Below are 17,295 nucleotides of genomic sequence, written 5' to 3'. Positions count from 1 at the left end.
AAAAGTTTCCAAGACGTGTATAACAGCGGCCGCTCCTGATGACGTCTATATAGCGAAGCGCGCAGGACGGAGCTCGAAGCTTTGTCGCTTTCAGTTTCGGATACTCTCGTCGGTGGAATGCAGGGAGTCCCAGACATATTGCTGAACATACCATTCTATTCTATGGCACCGTTGTTTGTGCGTGTTGAACCTTTGTCTAAATAAATGGTTATGGATTTACACTGAGATGCCTTTCTGTCCATCCATCCTTATGTGAATGTACCCAGTGAACAGACTGGACAAGGAGGAGGTACAGGACAAGGATCAGAAGCAGCTTCTGTGTGTTGCCTTCTATCCCTGCAGGGGTTCAGCTTTCTGGTGAGTGCGGACCTGAGGGGGGAGCACGAGTAGAGTTCACCCATTTTTTCACCCGGGATCAATATTACTGCTTGCCTATGCACAAGTCACTTTGGATTGGGATCACCCATATGGATTCATTAACTTTTTTCTTTGATATATTCGTTGTTTTTTTGCACATATATATGGATTTTTTTTTTTTTATGCGGAACACTTTATCTTCGTTTAGAGTTTTATTTAATATACTGTGGACTACTATTATGCAAATGGTATCATGGATTCTTTCTTGATACATTTATATGCAGTTTTTACACATATTAGTTGCCTATGTTTTTTGCACATTAATACTTTATTATTGTGTACTTCATAGAGCCATATGCACCCACTACATTAGGATACTTTGGAGCATATACAACCATTGGATATTTGTAGAGACAGTACACTTATTTCTAATAATTTGCTATGTACATCATATTTAAAGAGTTCACTATTTTCCAATAATTTAATTTATACACACAATTTTGATTTATTATGAATATTGCACATTAGTAAGAGGCATTTGTTTCATCCCACCTTGGTAGGCAGCAGCCTTACTAAATAACCGTAGCGTGCAATCCAGTACTCTAACTTGGGGGGGGGGGGGGGCATAATCCTAAAGAGAGCAAGGGAGACTAGTGTTACCAGCTTGAAACCTGCTTTAGCCACAATGTGTGTAGCAAGAAACCTTGATTTCTGGCTATCCTAGCTACAGGATCATGCCATCAGGCCCAGAACTGGCATCAGCTCTCGGATCGACAATGGCTGGTTGGTTGGTTGGTTCTGTACAGACAATACTTGCAAAAAAAAATCCAGAATCTCGTCAGAAGAGGTTCGGTACAGAACAACCAACCAGTATCAATCCGAGAGCTGATGCCAGTTTTGGGCCTGGTGACAATAGCGATTCCAGCCATCCAATGGGCAAAATTGCACCTAAGACCCCTACAAGCCTTTCTTTTCCAGCAACAGGGTCAGGAGGACCTAGACAAGACTGTTCCAACAGCAGTGAAGAGGGCACTTTGGTGGAGAAACCACACAAATTTACATCAGGGCTTAGCCTAATCTTTTCTAGTCTCTCATAAACTGATGATGGAAGCGAGCAGATGGGGGCCTATCTGACAGACCAGCCAGCCCAGGGGAAATTAACCCCGGAGGAAGCCCAGGATTCCTGAAATTGGAGGGAGCTTAAGGCAGTGGCCAGAGCAATCTCTTATTTTCAAGACCAGTTAAGGGAACACCATGTCCTAATCCTATCAGACAATTCAACTACTGTGGCATATGTGAACAAGCAAGGGGGAGCCAGAGGCCCAACCTAGATAGATTTCAACTTGGATATGCCTTTTGGCAGAAAATAATCTACTATCTTTGACAGCGGTTCAGCTCACAGGGGACCACAAGCAAGGGGCAGACTGCCTCAGTCACCTGGAAATATCACAAGAAGAGTGGGAATTGCATCTGGAAGCTTTTGCTGAGATCGCAGCACATTGGGGAATGCCAGAAATAGACCTGTTTGCTTCTCGCAAGAATGTCAAGCTGGATCTTTTCTATTTGTTAAACCCGTGAGATCCAGGCCTGGGGATCAACGCTCTTCAAATCCCTGGGGATTCGGGAAGTGTTATGCCTTACTCCCCCAGTGCATCTGATTCCCCCGAGTTCTAAGCAAATTCATGCAGGGACATATGTTTATTCTGATCGTACCATACTAGCCAAAGAGGGCTTTGTTCTCTGAACTATTTCTTTCAGCAGACCAGCTCTGGCTGCTTCCTCTCTGGGAAGACCTGATTCGGCAGGGGCCCTTATCCGGTCTCGGACAGGAAAATTTCATCTGGACAGCCTGGGTACTGGAGAGGACATCCTGAGGGCGAAAGGGCTCTGAGTGATGGCTATGCTTCTAAGCTCCAGGAAGCCAAACACTAGAGCCATTTACAAAAAAAAGTGGAAGTTTTATTTTATTTTGTGCATGGAAACAGACTAAATATGGACACACCAACTATTTTAGAATTTTTACAGCAAGGGGCTGATAAAGGTGCAAATATCAGCCATGTTGATGTATCTTGAACGGACTTTGCTAGAAGACCATCTGATCTTAGTCTGGTGAGTACTTGGTTATCCTCTCAAGGGCTGGCCTGGAAGACGACCGGGGTAAAAACAGAATTAGACTTACCGGTAACTCTTCCAGGAAAGCATGTTCTCCACTCTAAAGTATAATCTGTTGTGGGGTGGTGGTGTTCTGTACGTTTTTCATAATCTGTCCGGTTCCTGCGGATGACTGGCCAAGGACCTGAGGGACCGACATAAAAAGAAAAAGTGCCAATGTGTTTCCTGTTTGGTGGGAGGAGCTCCATCTCTCAAGAGCCGTCATGGAGTTACCGGTAAGTCTAACTCCAGTTTTCCAGTCCGCAATAACCAACTTTTTCACTGTGCAGACTCCAGGTGTGTCTGTGACCCCGTTAGTGTATTGAAGCAAAGGCGTTCCCACACAGTAACCGCTTCAGCAGCCCTCAGATTCCAACCACCTCACAGTTCAGACCAAGGAACATTAAAAACCAGAAGAAAGGAAAAGCTTCATAGTGCAGTATCATTAAACAAAACTTTTATTAAATGTCTGGTACACTTACAGTGTATGAGAAATAACAAGGGATGTACAGATTCACAAGGCACGGCCGTGGGACATGCCGGTGCACCGGTGTGTTATGACATCACCAATCTAGCTCCACCCAACGCATCTTCCTTTCCTGGAAGTTTCTCTGTTTTCAGAGATTTATGTGCAGAAGTTTAGCATTTAAAGGGGCATGTGCACCTTTTTTGTACATTTTCAGGTTGGTCCAGTATTCAGGATTTGTTTGGTGCAGCAACTTTTTGGTGTGGTTAAATTAAGCAACAGCATTATTTTTATTTTTATCCTAAATTCTTTGATGGATATCTTGCCACTGGAGAGCTGTAAAGATAAAAAAGTCAACATGTGATTTAAATTGCCAGTAACCATGCAGCATTTTAAGTAAAATTTTGGGTGGATTTACCTTTTTATATTTCACTAGTACTGTTTCAATGTTTAAAAGAAGATTGTAGAGGAAAGCGATTCTCTGGTCTTAGCGGAGTTTGTAAGAAGCCTAAATTTATATACAACTTGATTGGCAGAGTGTGAGATACCAAACTGTGTGGCAGGATCATATGGATTGGCTTATGTGCATGTTATGGGAGATGGGTAGGTAGGCTGTCTTGGTGAAGTTGATCAGGCAGCTGCTTTCTTTAAAGAGGAAGTAAACCCTGATGGGTTTACTTCCTCTTTTTTTCCCTGCAAAGGTAAAGCATAATGGACTACTATGCATCGCATAGTAGCTCATTATGTGTCACTTACCTGACACAGGAGCCAGCGAAGTCGCCGCTGATCCCTGTAGTCCGCCGCGTCCATCTTGCTGGTGGCGTCTCGCAGCTCCGACCAATGACAGCGGCGAAGCCGCGATGACGTCACTCCCGCGCATGCGCACGGGAGTCGCGCCTCGCAGCTCCGCCGCTGTCATACGGCGAGGCCGCGATGACGTCACTCCCGCGCATGCGCACGGGAGTCGACAAATTTGGCAAATCCATTCTTGGACTTGCCGCATTTAGTGCGCATGCGCGCCGCTGTCTACGGCGCATGCGCCGTAGACAGCGGTGCCCATTTTCGGGCAAATATCTCCTAAACCATATAGGTTTAGGAGATATTACTTGGACCTACAGGTAAGCCTTAATCTAGGCTTACCTGTAGGTCAAAGTTGTTTGGAAGGGTTTACTTCCATTTTAACCACTTTGTACCCGGGTCATTTATGACACTTCGCTCCTACATGTAAAAAAACTTTTTTTTTTTTGCTAGGAAATTACTTGGAACCCCCAAACATTTATTTTTATATATAGATATACTTTTATTTTATTTTTTTAGACCCTATAGAACAGTGATGGTGAACCTTGGCACCCCAGATGTTTTGGAACTACATTCCTCATGATGCTCAACCACACTGCAGAGTGCATGAGATATCATGGGAAATGTAGTTGCAAAACATCTTGGGTGCCAAGGTTCACCATCACTGCTATAGGATAGGAGGGTGTTTATGTCGCACGCTATTTGAACAGTGGTTTTTCAAACGCAGTTTAAAAAAAAAAACTTTTAATGAATTAACAAAAAAAAAATTATAATTAACGCAATTTTTTTGTATAATGTGAAAGATGTTATGCCGAGTAAATGGATACCTAACATGTCACTCTTTAAAATTGCGTAAGCCCGTGGAATGGCGACAAACTACGATGCTTAAAATTCTCTATAGGCAATGCTTTAAATGCCTTTACAGCAGGGGTATCAAACTGAAGTTGGTACCAAAAAAAGTGCAACTCTAAACTGGTATCCTGTAAAGCAGAGGTCTCAAACTGGCGGCCCTCCAGCTGTTGCTAAACTACAAGTCCCATGAGGCATTGCAAGGCTGACAGTTACAAGCATGGCTCCCACAGGCAGAGGCATGATGGGACTTGTAGTTTTGCAACAGCTGGAGGGCCGCCAGTTTGAGACCTCTGCTTTACAGGTTACCTGTTTAGAGTTGCACTTTTTTTGGTACCAACTTCATTTCTATCACAAGGGATGAACAACATCCCTTGTGACAGCATGGGCCATAACAGTTCCACTTTATGGAGAGATTTGGGGCCTATTAGACCCCAAATCTCCCCTCTGGTCCTCCATGCAGCCGATCAGACAGAGATCGGTCGGATCGGCTGCTTGTGGCCAGGTAAACAAATGGGCGGAACCAGAAGTGACAAACTACTCGTCGCGCCCAATTTACAGGGTTACAGAAAGAGAGGAATGATGTCAGTTCCTCTCTCTCTGTATAGGGCAGCCATCGCCTCCGGCTGCATTGCTCCCGGCCTCCGCAATGAAACCAGAAAACCCTTGGGAGAGGCAGCGGCGGGAGGGGGGGGTGAGACCCCATTCCGCCACCCGTGAATGAGAAGTGGTTAAACTGACACTAAATGATGTCCTTATTCAAATATCCATGCACTACTTAAAGTGGTAGTAAAGTATCTTTCTAAACTTGTACCTACAGTTGAGCTTATAATCAGGCTGTAGCCTGTAGGTACAATGTAGATTTCCTAAATGAGCGCCGTTTTAAGAAATATTCACATCGGCAATAGGTGATGATGTCACCCGCACATGCACAGTGAAGCTCTGCATTCCAGGGCATACAGAATGGGGTGGAATGCAGAGCTCTATGCCACACCCGGGACTCCCGCGGACATGCTCAGAAATGACATCATCACACTCCCTTCCATTTAAATGGCTGGAGCCCCCAAACCCAGAAGAAAGAGTGGGTGATGATGTGAGTGTTGGGTGAGCCGTGACAGCGCTGCACTGCAGGGCTCAGTTTGCAGGTCTGTCATAATGCAAGCTAGCACATTATGTAATAAACCTGCAGGGCGCCCAAAATTTGTTTCCTTTTGACAGTTTACTGTCGCTTTAATGGTCTTGTAATTTTATTTTTCATATGATCATTTCTGGCTGAGTTTTTTGGCCTCTTGTAATGTAATGTCCCCTGTGAGCTCCTGGACCTCTCCATTTCTCCCTAACTTTCGCTTGTATGGAATGAGCAGTGCTCTATGCACACGTCAAATTATTATAAGGGTTTATATAGCGCCAACAATATAAATCTCATAGTCTCTCTAGTATATCTCTGAGTTGAGGAAAAGAGGGTTGCCTGCCCCTACATACAATGGGATCATGGAGAACAAACATATCCACCCTCTAACAGGGATCTCCATGCTACAGCCCTCCAGCTGTTGTGGAACTACACGTCCCATGAGGCATTGTGAAACTGACATTCACAGACATGACTAGGCATGATGGGAATTGTAGTTACCGAACAACTGGAGGGCCATAGTTTGGAGACCCCTGGAGGGCCATAGTTTGGAGACCCCTGCTAGGAAGTCGGATCACAGCAAAAAAAAGTGATTTGGAAATGTTAGAGGAGGCTGAGAGCAATCGAAAGGGACTTTTTTAAGCTAAGAATACATACTTGAGGGTAAAAAAAAAAAATTTGTTTAGTGTAGCGTTAAAGTGGTTATAAAGCCTTAAGGTTTTTCACCTTAATACTGTACATTCTATGCAAGGAGAAAAATCTGTGCTGCAAAATCCTCCCCCCCAGCCCCCCCCCCCTTATACTTACTGTAGCCCGATCCAGTGATGTGCACGAGAGCAGCGGTTCTGCCTGATGTCTCCCTGGGCAGATTGATAGCAGCGGGGGCCATTGGGTCCGGCTGCTGTCAGTCAAATGTTATGTTGAGCGAGCTGGGGGCGGGGGGAGGGGTGGTCGCGGATTCGAGACACACACTCTGTCAATAGACGCAGACAGAGGGCGGCTTGGGAGCCGAAGAGCAGGAGCCTGGAGCACCGCCGGGGGAACCACAGAAGAGGAGGATCTGGGCTGCTCTTTGCAAAGCCATACACATCAGGTAAGTACAACATGTTTGTTATTTTAATAAAAAAAACTTTTTTAAAATAATTTTCCCGGGCTTTCTATGTGGTTAAATTGGTTGTTTTACACACAAGTACAATTTACAGTATCCTCTCTGTTTATGTAATATGCTCCAGTGTCCGTGCCTTATAAAAAAATTCAGCTATATATCTGTTTTCAGTGCGCGGATCCACGCTCACGTGACCCGCCTCCTCTCTTGGCCTGAGAGCTGCAGCAGGCGGGGGCAAGGATCCCCCGCCAACGTCAGCCGGGAGAGGAAGAGGAGAGAGGTGACCCCACACGCTGCAGCTGTCAGGCCGAGAGAGGCGGCGGTTCCCTTGAGTGTACGGTCTGTCACGTGAGCACGCATCGGCGCTCTGAAAGCATGTATATAGCTGCATTTTTTTAAAAGGCGTAGACACAGGAGCAGATTACATGAATAAAAACAGAGGATACTGCAAAAATGTAACCGTAATTTCAGCAGCAGGAGGGGAGAGGGTGGGCGGCCAGGCATGGACACTGAGCTGACAGGCAGGGAGAGGAGGAGAGCAGAGGAGGACAGGAGAGACGGCAGATGATGGAGGGACGTAAACTGACCAGTGTCAGGGCTCAGCAGCCATAATGTAAAGTGGTTGTAAACCCTTACAATCCACTTTTTACTACATGTAAGCCTATAATAAAGCTTACCTGTAGCTACCCTGGATATCTCCGAAACCTGCACGGTTTAGGAGATTATCCCCTGTATCAGCATGTACCGATGTCATCGGCACATGAGCACTGAAGCAGTGGCATGTTCGTGCCGTTGCTACAGCTAGTGTGCTGTTACCAGTAGCTCCAGTGCGCATGTGTGGGAGTGATGTGATTGCGGTTCCGGCCAATCGCAGCGCCGGAGCCCCCAATACCCGGAAGTAACTCCGGGAGTGATGTCGCCGGCCAGGGCTGTGTACCGGGACAGCTGCGGGAGCTTAGATCTAAGGTGAGTATTGCCTTTTTGTCTTGCAGGTTTTTTTTTTGTGGGCTTACAACCACTTTAACCGCGGTCAGTTTACAAAGGAGAGGGCATAACCAGGCACGATCAGACAGATATTTCAGGTGATAAGTCCAAATGACACAGCACAGGCCCTGTGCTATATAACATGCTTTAACCACTTCCCGCCCAACCTATAACAGAATGACGGCCGGGAAGTGGTTCTGTTATCCTGATTGGTTATCATATGATGTCCAGCAGGATAACATGCCAGTGCGCAGCGATCGGAGGTGTTGTTTGTCAGTCTGTCGCACTGCATCTCCGATCATAATAAGGAGCCTCTGATGATCAATCACAGCTGATCACAGCGTGAACCAGGAAGTGCCGGTAAGTGGCTCTCCTCAGTTCACGGGGAGAGCCAATCAGCACATTCACATCAAATGTGCCAAAAATCATGCCAATAAGAGCCCATCAGCTGCCAGTCAGTGCCCCATCAGAAACCCCTGTCAGTGCCCACCACAGTGCCAATCACTGCCTATTACAGTGCCAATCATTGCCCATAAATACCTCAGTGCTGTCCATCAATGCCTTCTATCAGTGCCCATCAGTACTGCATATCAGTGCCACCTATCGGTGCCCACCAGTGATGCATATCAGTGCCTATCAAGTCTACATTTCAGTGCCAGCTAATCAGTGCCGCCTCATTAGCCACCATCATTGAAGTAGGAAACTATATTTTATAACCGAAACAAAGAAAATCTTTAAAAAAAAAAAAAAATTCAAAATCTGTCTTTTTTGCTAAACTAAAAAAAAATAAAAATATATCCCAGAGGTGACCACCAAAAGAAGAAGAAAATTGTCCTGGGCAGGAAGTGGGTGAAAGTGCCCTGTATTGAAGTGGTTAAAGGAACAGGATTTTTTTTTTTTTAAACATTAACAAACACATTAAGTCACGTGTTTTCTAATTAAAATAAACCTTGGCTCCCAGCATGCATCCCTATAACTGAAGTGGTACCCTCCATAGTCTGTACATGCTGTAATATTTGAGTCTGTAATTACAGCATCTATTTCCTTCTTTATATTTATATCATCGTGTTTGAGCTCTACCAGCATTCACCCTCCTAAATCTTATAGAAAAGATGGAGGATTCAATATGTCATTCCTATTTCCTTTATCTCTTCGTCCAAAACTTTAGCTGGTAACTGATCCTTAGTATCTGACCAAAATCAATTTTCCCAATTCTGACAGATTGGCCCACATATATCTTACATTCCAAGTATTTTCACGTTCACCAGCCAGTCAAGTAATAGGCCTCAGGATTAAGCGAGGACAACTAAAAAATTTCAAGCCAATAGCTCCAAATACTGTAGCTGCTGACTTTTACTATTAGGACAAGTACCTGTCCAGGGATACCGCCATCCTGGGTAAGGGAAACCGACAGTGAAGCCTTGCGGCTTCACAGCTGGTTTCCTACTGCGCAAGTGCGAATCGCGCTGCGCTTTCTCAATGGGCCACATGTGGCGAGGGTCGAACTTCCGGCTAAGTTTGCTGAGGCGAACTCAGTAGGAAGTGGGCGCAGGTACCTGTCAAAACCAGGCACCCCCACCCCCACGAGGTGCCAAATGTGGCACTGAAGGGGGGGGAGGAGGCAGACGAGCGGAGCGTCCCCTTTTGGTTGCTTTCCATGTTTGCGAGAGTATGGGGGAGGCATGTTTAGTTGCTGTCTCTGTTAAGGCCCCTTTCACACAAGCAGACTGATGGGGTCCGCCTGTCCGTATTTCAGACCACCCATTGTTAGCGGACATGTGTCCGGTGTCACCCGCCAGCATACGATCTACCAAAATCTATTCCCCATCCGTCTGGTGGATTGGATGACCATCAGATGGAAATGGACAGACAGTCCAACATCTGCCTGCTCAGTAGGGATCAGCGGAGAGAGATCACATGCTCAGCAGGCAGATCTGCTTGGATGGATTCCCTCCTAGGCCCCCTGGGGCCTAACAGTTACCTTAACCACTTCATCCCCGGAAGATTTTACCCCTATCCTGACGAGCACTTTTTACAATTTGGCACTGTGTTGCTTTAATTGACAATTTTCACGGTCATGCAATGCTGTACCCAAGCAACCTCTGCGTTTTTTTTTTTCCGCTATAAACAAAAAAAGAGACAATTTGGAAAAAAATATTCTTCTACATATTTTTGGTAAAAAAAATCGAAATAAACGTATACTGATTGGTTTGCGCAAAAGTTATAGCGTCTACAAATCATTGGGAGTAGAAACTGTCTTGGCATCAGTGGAAATAAACAATGCATCTTTGGTGTTGAGGGGAGGAATAGTGCCCCATTGTTGGTATCTGTGGGAGAAATAGTTCCCCATCGTTGGGGTTGGTAGGAAAAAATGTTTTCCTTCATCTGTGTCAGTGGGAGGAATAGTATCTCATTGTTCGTGTCAATAGGAGGAAAAGTCCCCCATCGTTGGTGTCAGTGGGAGGAATAGTGCCCTGATGGTGTCGGTAGAAGGAATAGCGCCCCGTTTTTGGTGTCGGTGGGAGGAATAGCGCCCCGTTGTTGGTGTCGGTGGGAGGAATAGCGCCCCGTTGTTGGTGTCGGTGGGAGGAATAGCGCCTCGTTGTTGGTGTCGGTGGGAGGAATAGCGCCCCGTTGTTGGGGACGGTGGGAGGACTAGCGCCCCGTTGGGGTCGGTGGGAGGACTAGCTCCCCATTGTTGGGGTCGGTGGGAGGACTAGTTCCCCATTGGGGTCGGTGGGAGCACTAGTTCCCCATTGTTGGGGTCAGTGGGAGGACTAGCGCCCCATTGTTGGGGTCAGTGGGAGGACTAGGGCCCCATTGTTGGGGTCAGTGGGAGGACTAGTGCCCCATTGTTGGGGTCAGTGGGAGGACTAGTGCCCCATTGTTGGGGTCAGTGGGAGGACTAGTGCCCCATTGTTGGGGTCAGTGGGAGGACTAGTGCCCCATTGTTGGGGTCAGTGGGAGGACTAGTGCCCCATTGTTGGGGTCAGTGGGAGGACTAGTGCCCCATTGTTGGGGTCAGTGGGAGGACTAGTGCCCCATTGTTGGGGTCAGTGGGAGGACTAGTGCCCCATTGTTGGGGTCAGTGGGAGGACTAGTGCCCCATTGTTGGGGTCAGTGGGAGGACTAGTGCCCCATTGTTGGGGTCAGTGGGAGGACTAGTGCCCCATTGTTGGGGTCAGTGGGAGGACTAGTGCCCCATTGTTGGGGTCAGTGGGAGGACTAGTGCCCCATTGTTGGGGTCAGTGGGAGGACTAGTGCCCCATTGTTGGGGTCAGTGGGAGGACTAGTGCCCCATTGTTGGGGTCAGTGGGAGGACTAGTGCCCCATTGTTGGGGTCAGTGGGAGGACTAGTGCCCCATTGTTGGGGTCAGTGGGAGGACTAGTGCCCCATTGTTGGGGTCAGTGGGAGGACTAGTGCCCCATTGTTGGGGTCAGTGGGAGGACTAGTGCCCCATTGTTGGGGTCAGTGGGAGGACTAGTGCCCCATTGTTGGGGTCAGTGGGAGGACTAGTGCCCCATTGTTGGGGTCAGTGGGAGGACTAGTGCCCCATTGTTGGGGTCAGTGGGAGGACTAGTGCCCCATTGTTGGGGTCAGTGGGAGGACTAGTGCCCCATTGTTGGGGTCAGTGGGAGGACTAGTGCCCCATTGTTGGGGTCAGTGGGAGGACTAGTGCACCATTGTTGGGGTCAGTGGGAGGACTAGTGCACCATTAGTGGTGTTGGTGGAAGGAATAGTACCCCATGGTTGGTGTCAGTAGGAGGATAAGTGCCCCATCATCAGTGTCAGTGGGAGGAGTAGTATCCCATAGTTGGTGTCAGTGAGAGGAATGGTGCCCATTGTGGATGTCAGTAGCAGGAATAGTGCCCTGTTGGTGTCAGTGGGAGGAATAGTGTCTTGTATCAAAGGGAAGGATAAAGGCAATCCAGGGCCCTCATCCAGCCCCAGGGCAGCAGTTTGAGTAAACTATCTGGATCTGTAAATCTGTATTACTATGTTCATCTGATGTCTTGTGCCAGAGTAGTGTATTCACAGTTAAACCTTTTGGTAAATAAATGCTGTTTTTTTTTTTTTTCCCTGCTGCTTAATGGACATTGTATTCATTTCCTTTCCAGATTCTGATGGCAGTGTGAACGGGAGTGAGGATGGGTCAAAAGACAGCGACGAAGGTTCTGACAGTGACTCAGAAGACAGCCTAAAGGAGGAAGCCATGGCTGCCATAGCGAAGGAGGAAGTGAAAGATGCTGGGGGGGAAGATGAAGGCACGGAAACTCAGGAAAAGCTAAAAGAGGAGCTGACTAAGGAAGAGACCAAGAAAGAGGAGAGTGAGAAGCTTCGAAAGAATAAGGAAAGAACCAGTGAGGTAGAGGTTGTCGCCGATGAACAAAATAACGAGCCTAAAAAATGGAACCTGCGCAGGAACCGACCAATGCTGGACTTCATCACTATGGAAGAGTTAAACGCCATGGATGATTATGACAGCGAGGATGACAATGACTGGAGGCCAACCATGGGTAAGAGAAAAGGAAAGTCCTCTACTGGCGATGGCAGCGACGGGGAAGATGATGATGATGATGATGACGACGGAAGTGAAGGAGGGTCGAGCCATCATGACGGCAATAAAGATGACAGCAGCTCGAGCGAAGACGAGCAGAAGAAGAAGAAAATCAAGATTCCCAGTAGGAACAGTGGAGATGATGAGGAGCTGACGAACGACAGCTTGACGTTGTCTCAGAGCAAAAGTAATGAGGTAATTTGTAACTTCTCACGACAGGTTGATGGAAATGTGTAAAAATTGTATTGTCTTCACTATGACTGCCAAGAATAAAACAGTAATATTAGTGGACTGTGATAGGAAATTGCAAAAATAAGGAACACAGTGGCGCCACATCCAAATTCAAGAATTGAGACCAAAAATAGAAAGAAATATGGACTTTACAGTGTCAACCGTAACCTGAGAAAAATATGCAAGATTATAACACGAAAAGGTTATATAAAAATACGATACACAAGAGTAAATATAAAAAGGAGTTTCCCTGAAAGAGGGCAAATTCTGCTTAGCCCCAATATACCACATATAAGAACATAAAGCTGTTATGGACATTGCGATGTAACAAAACAGGGCCAGAAAAGCAGGAAGGTCTCGATGTGTTTCGAAACTTGCTTGCTTCATCAGGAGAGCTTAATGTGCCAGGGCGTAGTTCCCAGATTAATACACTATATGTATATGCAATCATACTAACCAAAAAGTCATATGCAGGTATTCTATGCTTGCATATTAGAACACGCATAACCATGTATACAGGGCTGCCGATGGAAATCATGGTGCCCCGTACAGCCTACCTGACGGGGGCCCCTTTCAGCCCCACCCCTGGCTTTGCTCCTATACAGAGAGGCTAGGGCATACAGAAAAGCTAGGGTATACTTGAAGGCTAAATTGTGGGTGTGGCTAATTTTTAAAAATATGTGCCACACGGCGCTTAAAAATGGGCGTGGTTTAAATTACGCTTAATTATTGGACATGGCTTAAATGGATGTGTTTAGAGTCTGAGATGACTGTGTGCAGGATGCAGATGACACTGTGCTGCGTTCAAAACTACACTGTCCAATTTCTCACAGTCAAACAGTGCTACATGGGCGTTCAGTTTTTTTTTTTTTACTTCAGTTCAGTCACTTGTTTTTTTGTTTGCAAAAAAAAAAAACAGATCAAAAACTGATATGGATGTCAATTTTTGCATCCGTTTTCATGTCCGCTGACATCCGTTTTTCATCAATTAAAAAAAAAAAAGTGACTGAACTAAATCCTGAACACCCGTGTTTTTTGCGTGAAAAACGGATGTCAGCAGATTGGATGTAAGCGGATGTTGTCTGCTAACATCCGTTTTTCGTCCGTTCTGTATTTTTAAATGGAAGAAATATAGGGTTTTCTTCCGTCTCAAAAAAGTGAACTTAAAGCGGGGTTCCACCCTAAAGTGGAACTTCCGCTGATCGGATCCCTCCCCCCCTCCGGTGTCACAATTGGCACCTTTCAGGGAGGAGGGGGGTGGAGATACCTGTCAAAGACAGGTATTTACACCCACTTCCGGGCATAGACTCCCGTGGGAGTCTATGCCTCTTCCTGTCCTGCCGCGCTGTCTACTGGGGCACACACGGGTCCCAGTGACAGCGCGGACCATTCCTATTGCGCTGCGCGACTCGCGCATGCGCAGTAGGGAACCCTTGCTTCACTTCCTGATTCCCTCACCTAGAATAGTGGCGGCAGCAGCCGAGGGCCGATCGAACGATCGGCCTCAGCTGCCGGCATCGCTGGAACCCGGGACAGGTGAGTGTCCATTTATTAAAAGTCAGCAGCTGTAGTATTTATAGCTGCTGGCTTTTAATATTTTTTTTTTTTGGTGGAATCCCTCTTTAACGGAGGTGAATGTCAGCAGATGACGGAGGCGGAATCCGCCAACGGATGGAGGAAAAATGGACATATGGAATTCCCGTGTGAAAGGACCCTAAAGGCAAAATTCCTTAGTTTTGGATAGAGTGGAGAGGCATTGGAACCCTGCACTACTTTGGTCCGACTTTGATGCGACTTGAGGTCCATAGACCTCAAGATTACACAGGTGGTCAAGGTCGTACAAGTGTGAAAGGGGCCTTTCTACCCCTCTCTATTTGTCCTGTTTACCATTATCATTGACAGTAAAAGAAAATCCCAAATTTTGAGTTGTCCCCAGACAAGTAATAGAGGGGAAATCTTCCAATGGGGACACTAGTTCTGGTGACCTGGGGTTCCCCAAGGGATTCCCTTAAAGTGGTTGTAAAGTCTGAAGGTTATTTTATCTTAAAGGGGTTGTAAAGGTAAATGTTTTTTCACCTTAATGCATTCTATGCATTAAGGGGAAAAAACATCTCACACTGCCGGCGCCCCCAGTCCCCCGTTTTACTTACCTGACCCCTCGTAAGTCCCGCGCTCGCCCCCGCCGTCCTCTTCGCCACTCAGCCTGGCTGCTGATTGGCTGGAGTGGATGGATTGAAAGCAGCGCAGTCATTGGCTCGCACTGCTGTCAATCACATCCAATGATGCAGCTATAGCTGCCGGCTGTATCACGGGAGCGTGCCCGAAGGTGCTTCTCACCATGCGAGTGTTAGATGGACTAGCAGATTTGGATAAGCTAAACAAATTGAAGACAAACTCCAGATAGTACTTTATAAGTAGTTGCCTCAAACATTTTTCTTTCCTTTTGGCATAAAGGTTTTGCATAAATAGAAGCTGATTAATGTAAACACCCCTGTCAGTGGTAAATGGTCTGTCTTATCCCTGTAACTGCTACATCTGCAGGGCAACTTGTTCTGTTGAAAAACAGACTCACTAGCAGGATCCCCAGTTGATAGTCGAAAAACAAAACCAATGCAGCTACCACATCTAATAATTGGTAAGTTGTAATATAATAGCAAAAAAAGGAATATGGATAGATTGGACTTTAAAGTGTTACTAAACCCAGGACCCTGCATTCACTATATCTGATCTCCCACACTACACAGAACATGGAAATGCTAATATTTTAGTATATATAAATCGCTAAATACCTTTTTATCATCAGCAGTATATAGCAGTCTTTTGACTTTCATCAGTGTCCAGCCAAGCACTGCTTAAAATCTGTAGGAATTTTCTGGCTGTCCTATGAGACTGCAGGACCGCCCCCCCCCGCCCCGACCCTCTGTCTGGACAGTGCCGATTGACCCTGTGCTGATCACATGCACCTTCCCAAGAAAAAAAAAAACTCTTTAGCATCACACACCAACCTGAGCATGTGCAGAGTGACTCCATAAACTCTGTGTTATCAGAAAATTATTAGGAGTCAGTGGAAGAAGGGGAGGATCAGAGAAGACAGGATCAAACAGCCTTTTTACACTATGCAGAGGATTAACCCCTCAGGTTCCACAGTGAGTCTAACAAGCATGCATTACTGCATATACAGACTGATTTTACTGTTGTGGGTTTAGTAACACTTTTTAAAGATGCTATAATGTCTACCCTCGGAAAAAACACACATAAAGACAATATAAAAACTCAAATTTTATTACAAAATCATATTGTTAAAAGATGGATTGATAACCCCCAAGATGATAAAAAAACACTCTTAGATAAGTCCCACATAGTCAGCAAACCCCATACAGCTTCCCCAATATAAAACTATATTGATGAACGCATATGTTACACTTTTCCAATGATATATAGATGAAGGCAAAGTGTGGGGGAGGTGTAGTGTCCCAATATCATTTTGTAATAAAATGTGGGATTTTATATTGTCTTTGTGTGTGTTCTTCCTGAGGGAGGGTGCTATAAGCACCTTTAGCCACTTAGCCCCTGCAAGGTTTCACTCCCTTCATGACCAGGCAATTTTTTGCGATATGGCACTGCATTACCTTAACTGACAATTGCGCAGTCGTGCGACGTGGCTCCCAAACAAAATTGACGCTGACAATCAGCGATTTGTATCATGACTGCGACATTATGGCGGACACATCGGACACTTTTGACACTATATTTTGGGACCATTGTACACCGATCAGTGCTATAAAAGTGCACTGATTACTGTGTAAATGACACTGGCAAGGGAGGGGTTAAACACTAGGGTTTAAGTGGGTCCTAAATCAAGGGGTCAAGTGTGTCCTAGGGAGGTGTTCTAACTGTGGGGGGGGGGGGGGGGTTGTGATCTACCACTGACATGACAGCGATCACTGCTCCCGATGACAGGGAGCAATAGATCTCTGTCATGTCACTAGGCAGAATGGGGAAATGCCTTGTTTACATCTCCCCGTTCTGCCGCTTTGTGACATGATCGCGGGCACGGTCACGCTGTACGCTGCACCCCCGCTAGCCCCGCCAGTTAAGGGGGACGTAAAGGTACGCCCATTTGCCCACCGCTGCCATTGTGCCGACGTATATTGGCGTGCAGCGGTCGGCAAGTGTTAAAGTCCCATCTATCCAAATTCCTTTTTTTCTTTCTTTTTTGTTTTTTTGCTTTTGTGTTACATTTGGGTTGTGGTGCTGAGGTTTTCAGTTATAACCATTCTTTGCAGTATAATAAATGTTTGCTTTTTGGTTTAATACGGCTTTAAATTTAGGCAATCAGATTGAACCTGTGCTTTTCTTTGCTCGTATAGGGCTTCATGCTCCTCCCCGCCCCATTATAGGCTCCCCTCCTCCATCTTTTTTCATTTACTTACCTATTTTCTCAGGCCATGTGATGCTCTAGGTCTCTCCAGTAAAGTTCTGAGCAGCATCCAGAATGATCGAATTTTTCTATTTTCAGGATTCTCTTATTCTGGAGAAGAGTGAGCGGTGGTGTTCTCAGAAGATGGACCATGTGTTAATATGTTGTGTGTGCCTGGGAGATAACAGCGAAGACGCAGATGAAATAATACAGTGTGACAATTGTGGCATAACCGTCCATGAAGGT

At 46.1% G+C, this 17,295-nt stretch overlaps 1 protein-coding gene across 5 annotated transcripts in view; it reads left to right on the top strand.

Moving 5' to 3' along the window:
• PHF14 (PHD finger protein 14) overlaps positions 1-17,295 on the top strand; it is a 421,390-nt gene that overhangs the window by 14,006 nt on the left and 390,089 nt on the right. For all 5 annotated transcript variants that reach the window (XM_077490721.1, XM_077490723.1, XM_077490720.1 and 2 more), the window contains 2 exons: positions 11,959-12,593; positions 17,149-17,293. In XM_077490721.1, coding sequence (XP_077346847.1) covers positions 11,959-12,593; positions 17,149-17,293 — 780 coding nt within the window. The remainder of the gene's footprint in view (positions 1-11,958; positions 12,594-17,148; positions 17,294-17,295) is intronic.

Source organism: Lithobates pipiens, unplaced genomic scaffold (genome assembly GCF_037356315.1).
Source record: "Lithobates pipiens isolate NorthernLeopardFrog02 unplaced genomic scaffold, aLitPip1_a1.2 Scaffold_19, whole genome shotgun sequence".
In the NCBI taxonomy this organism is placed as follows: domain Eukaryota; kingdom Metazoa; phylum Chordata; class Amphibia; order Anura; family Ranidae; genus Lithobates; species Lithobates pipiens.
The sequence above is the reverse complement of the archived record's forward strand: the minus strand, read 5'-3'. Positions and strand labels throughout refer to the sequence as shown.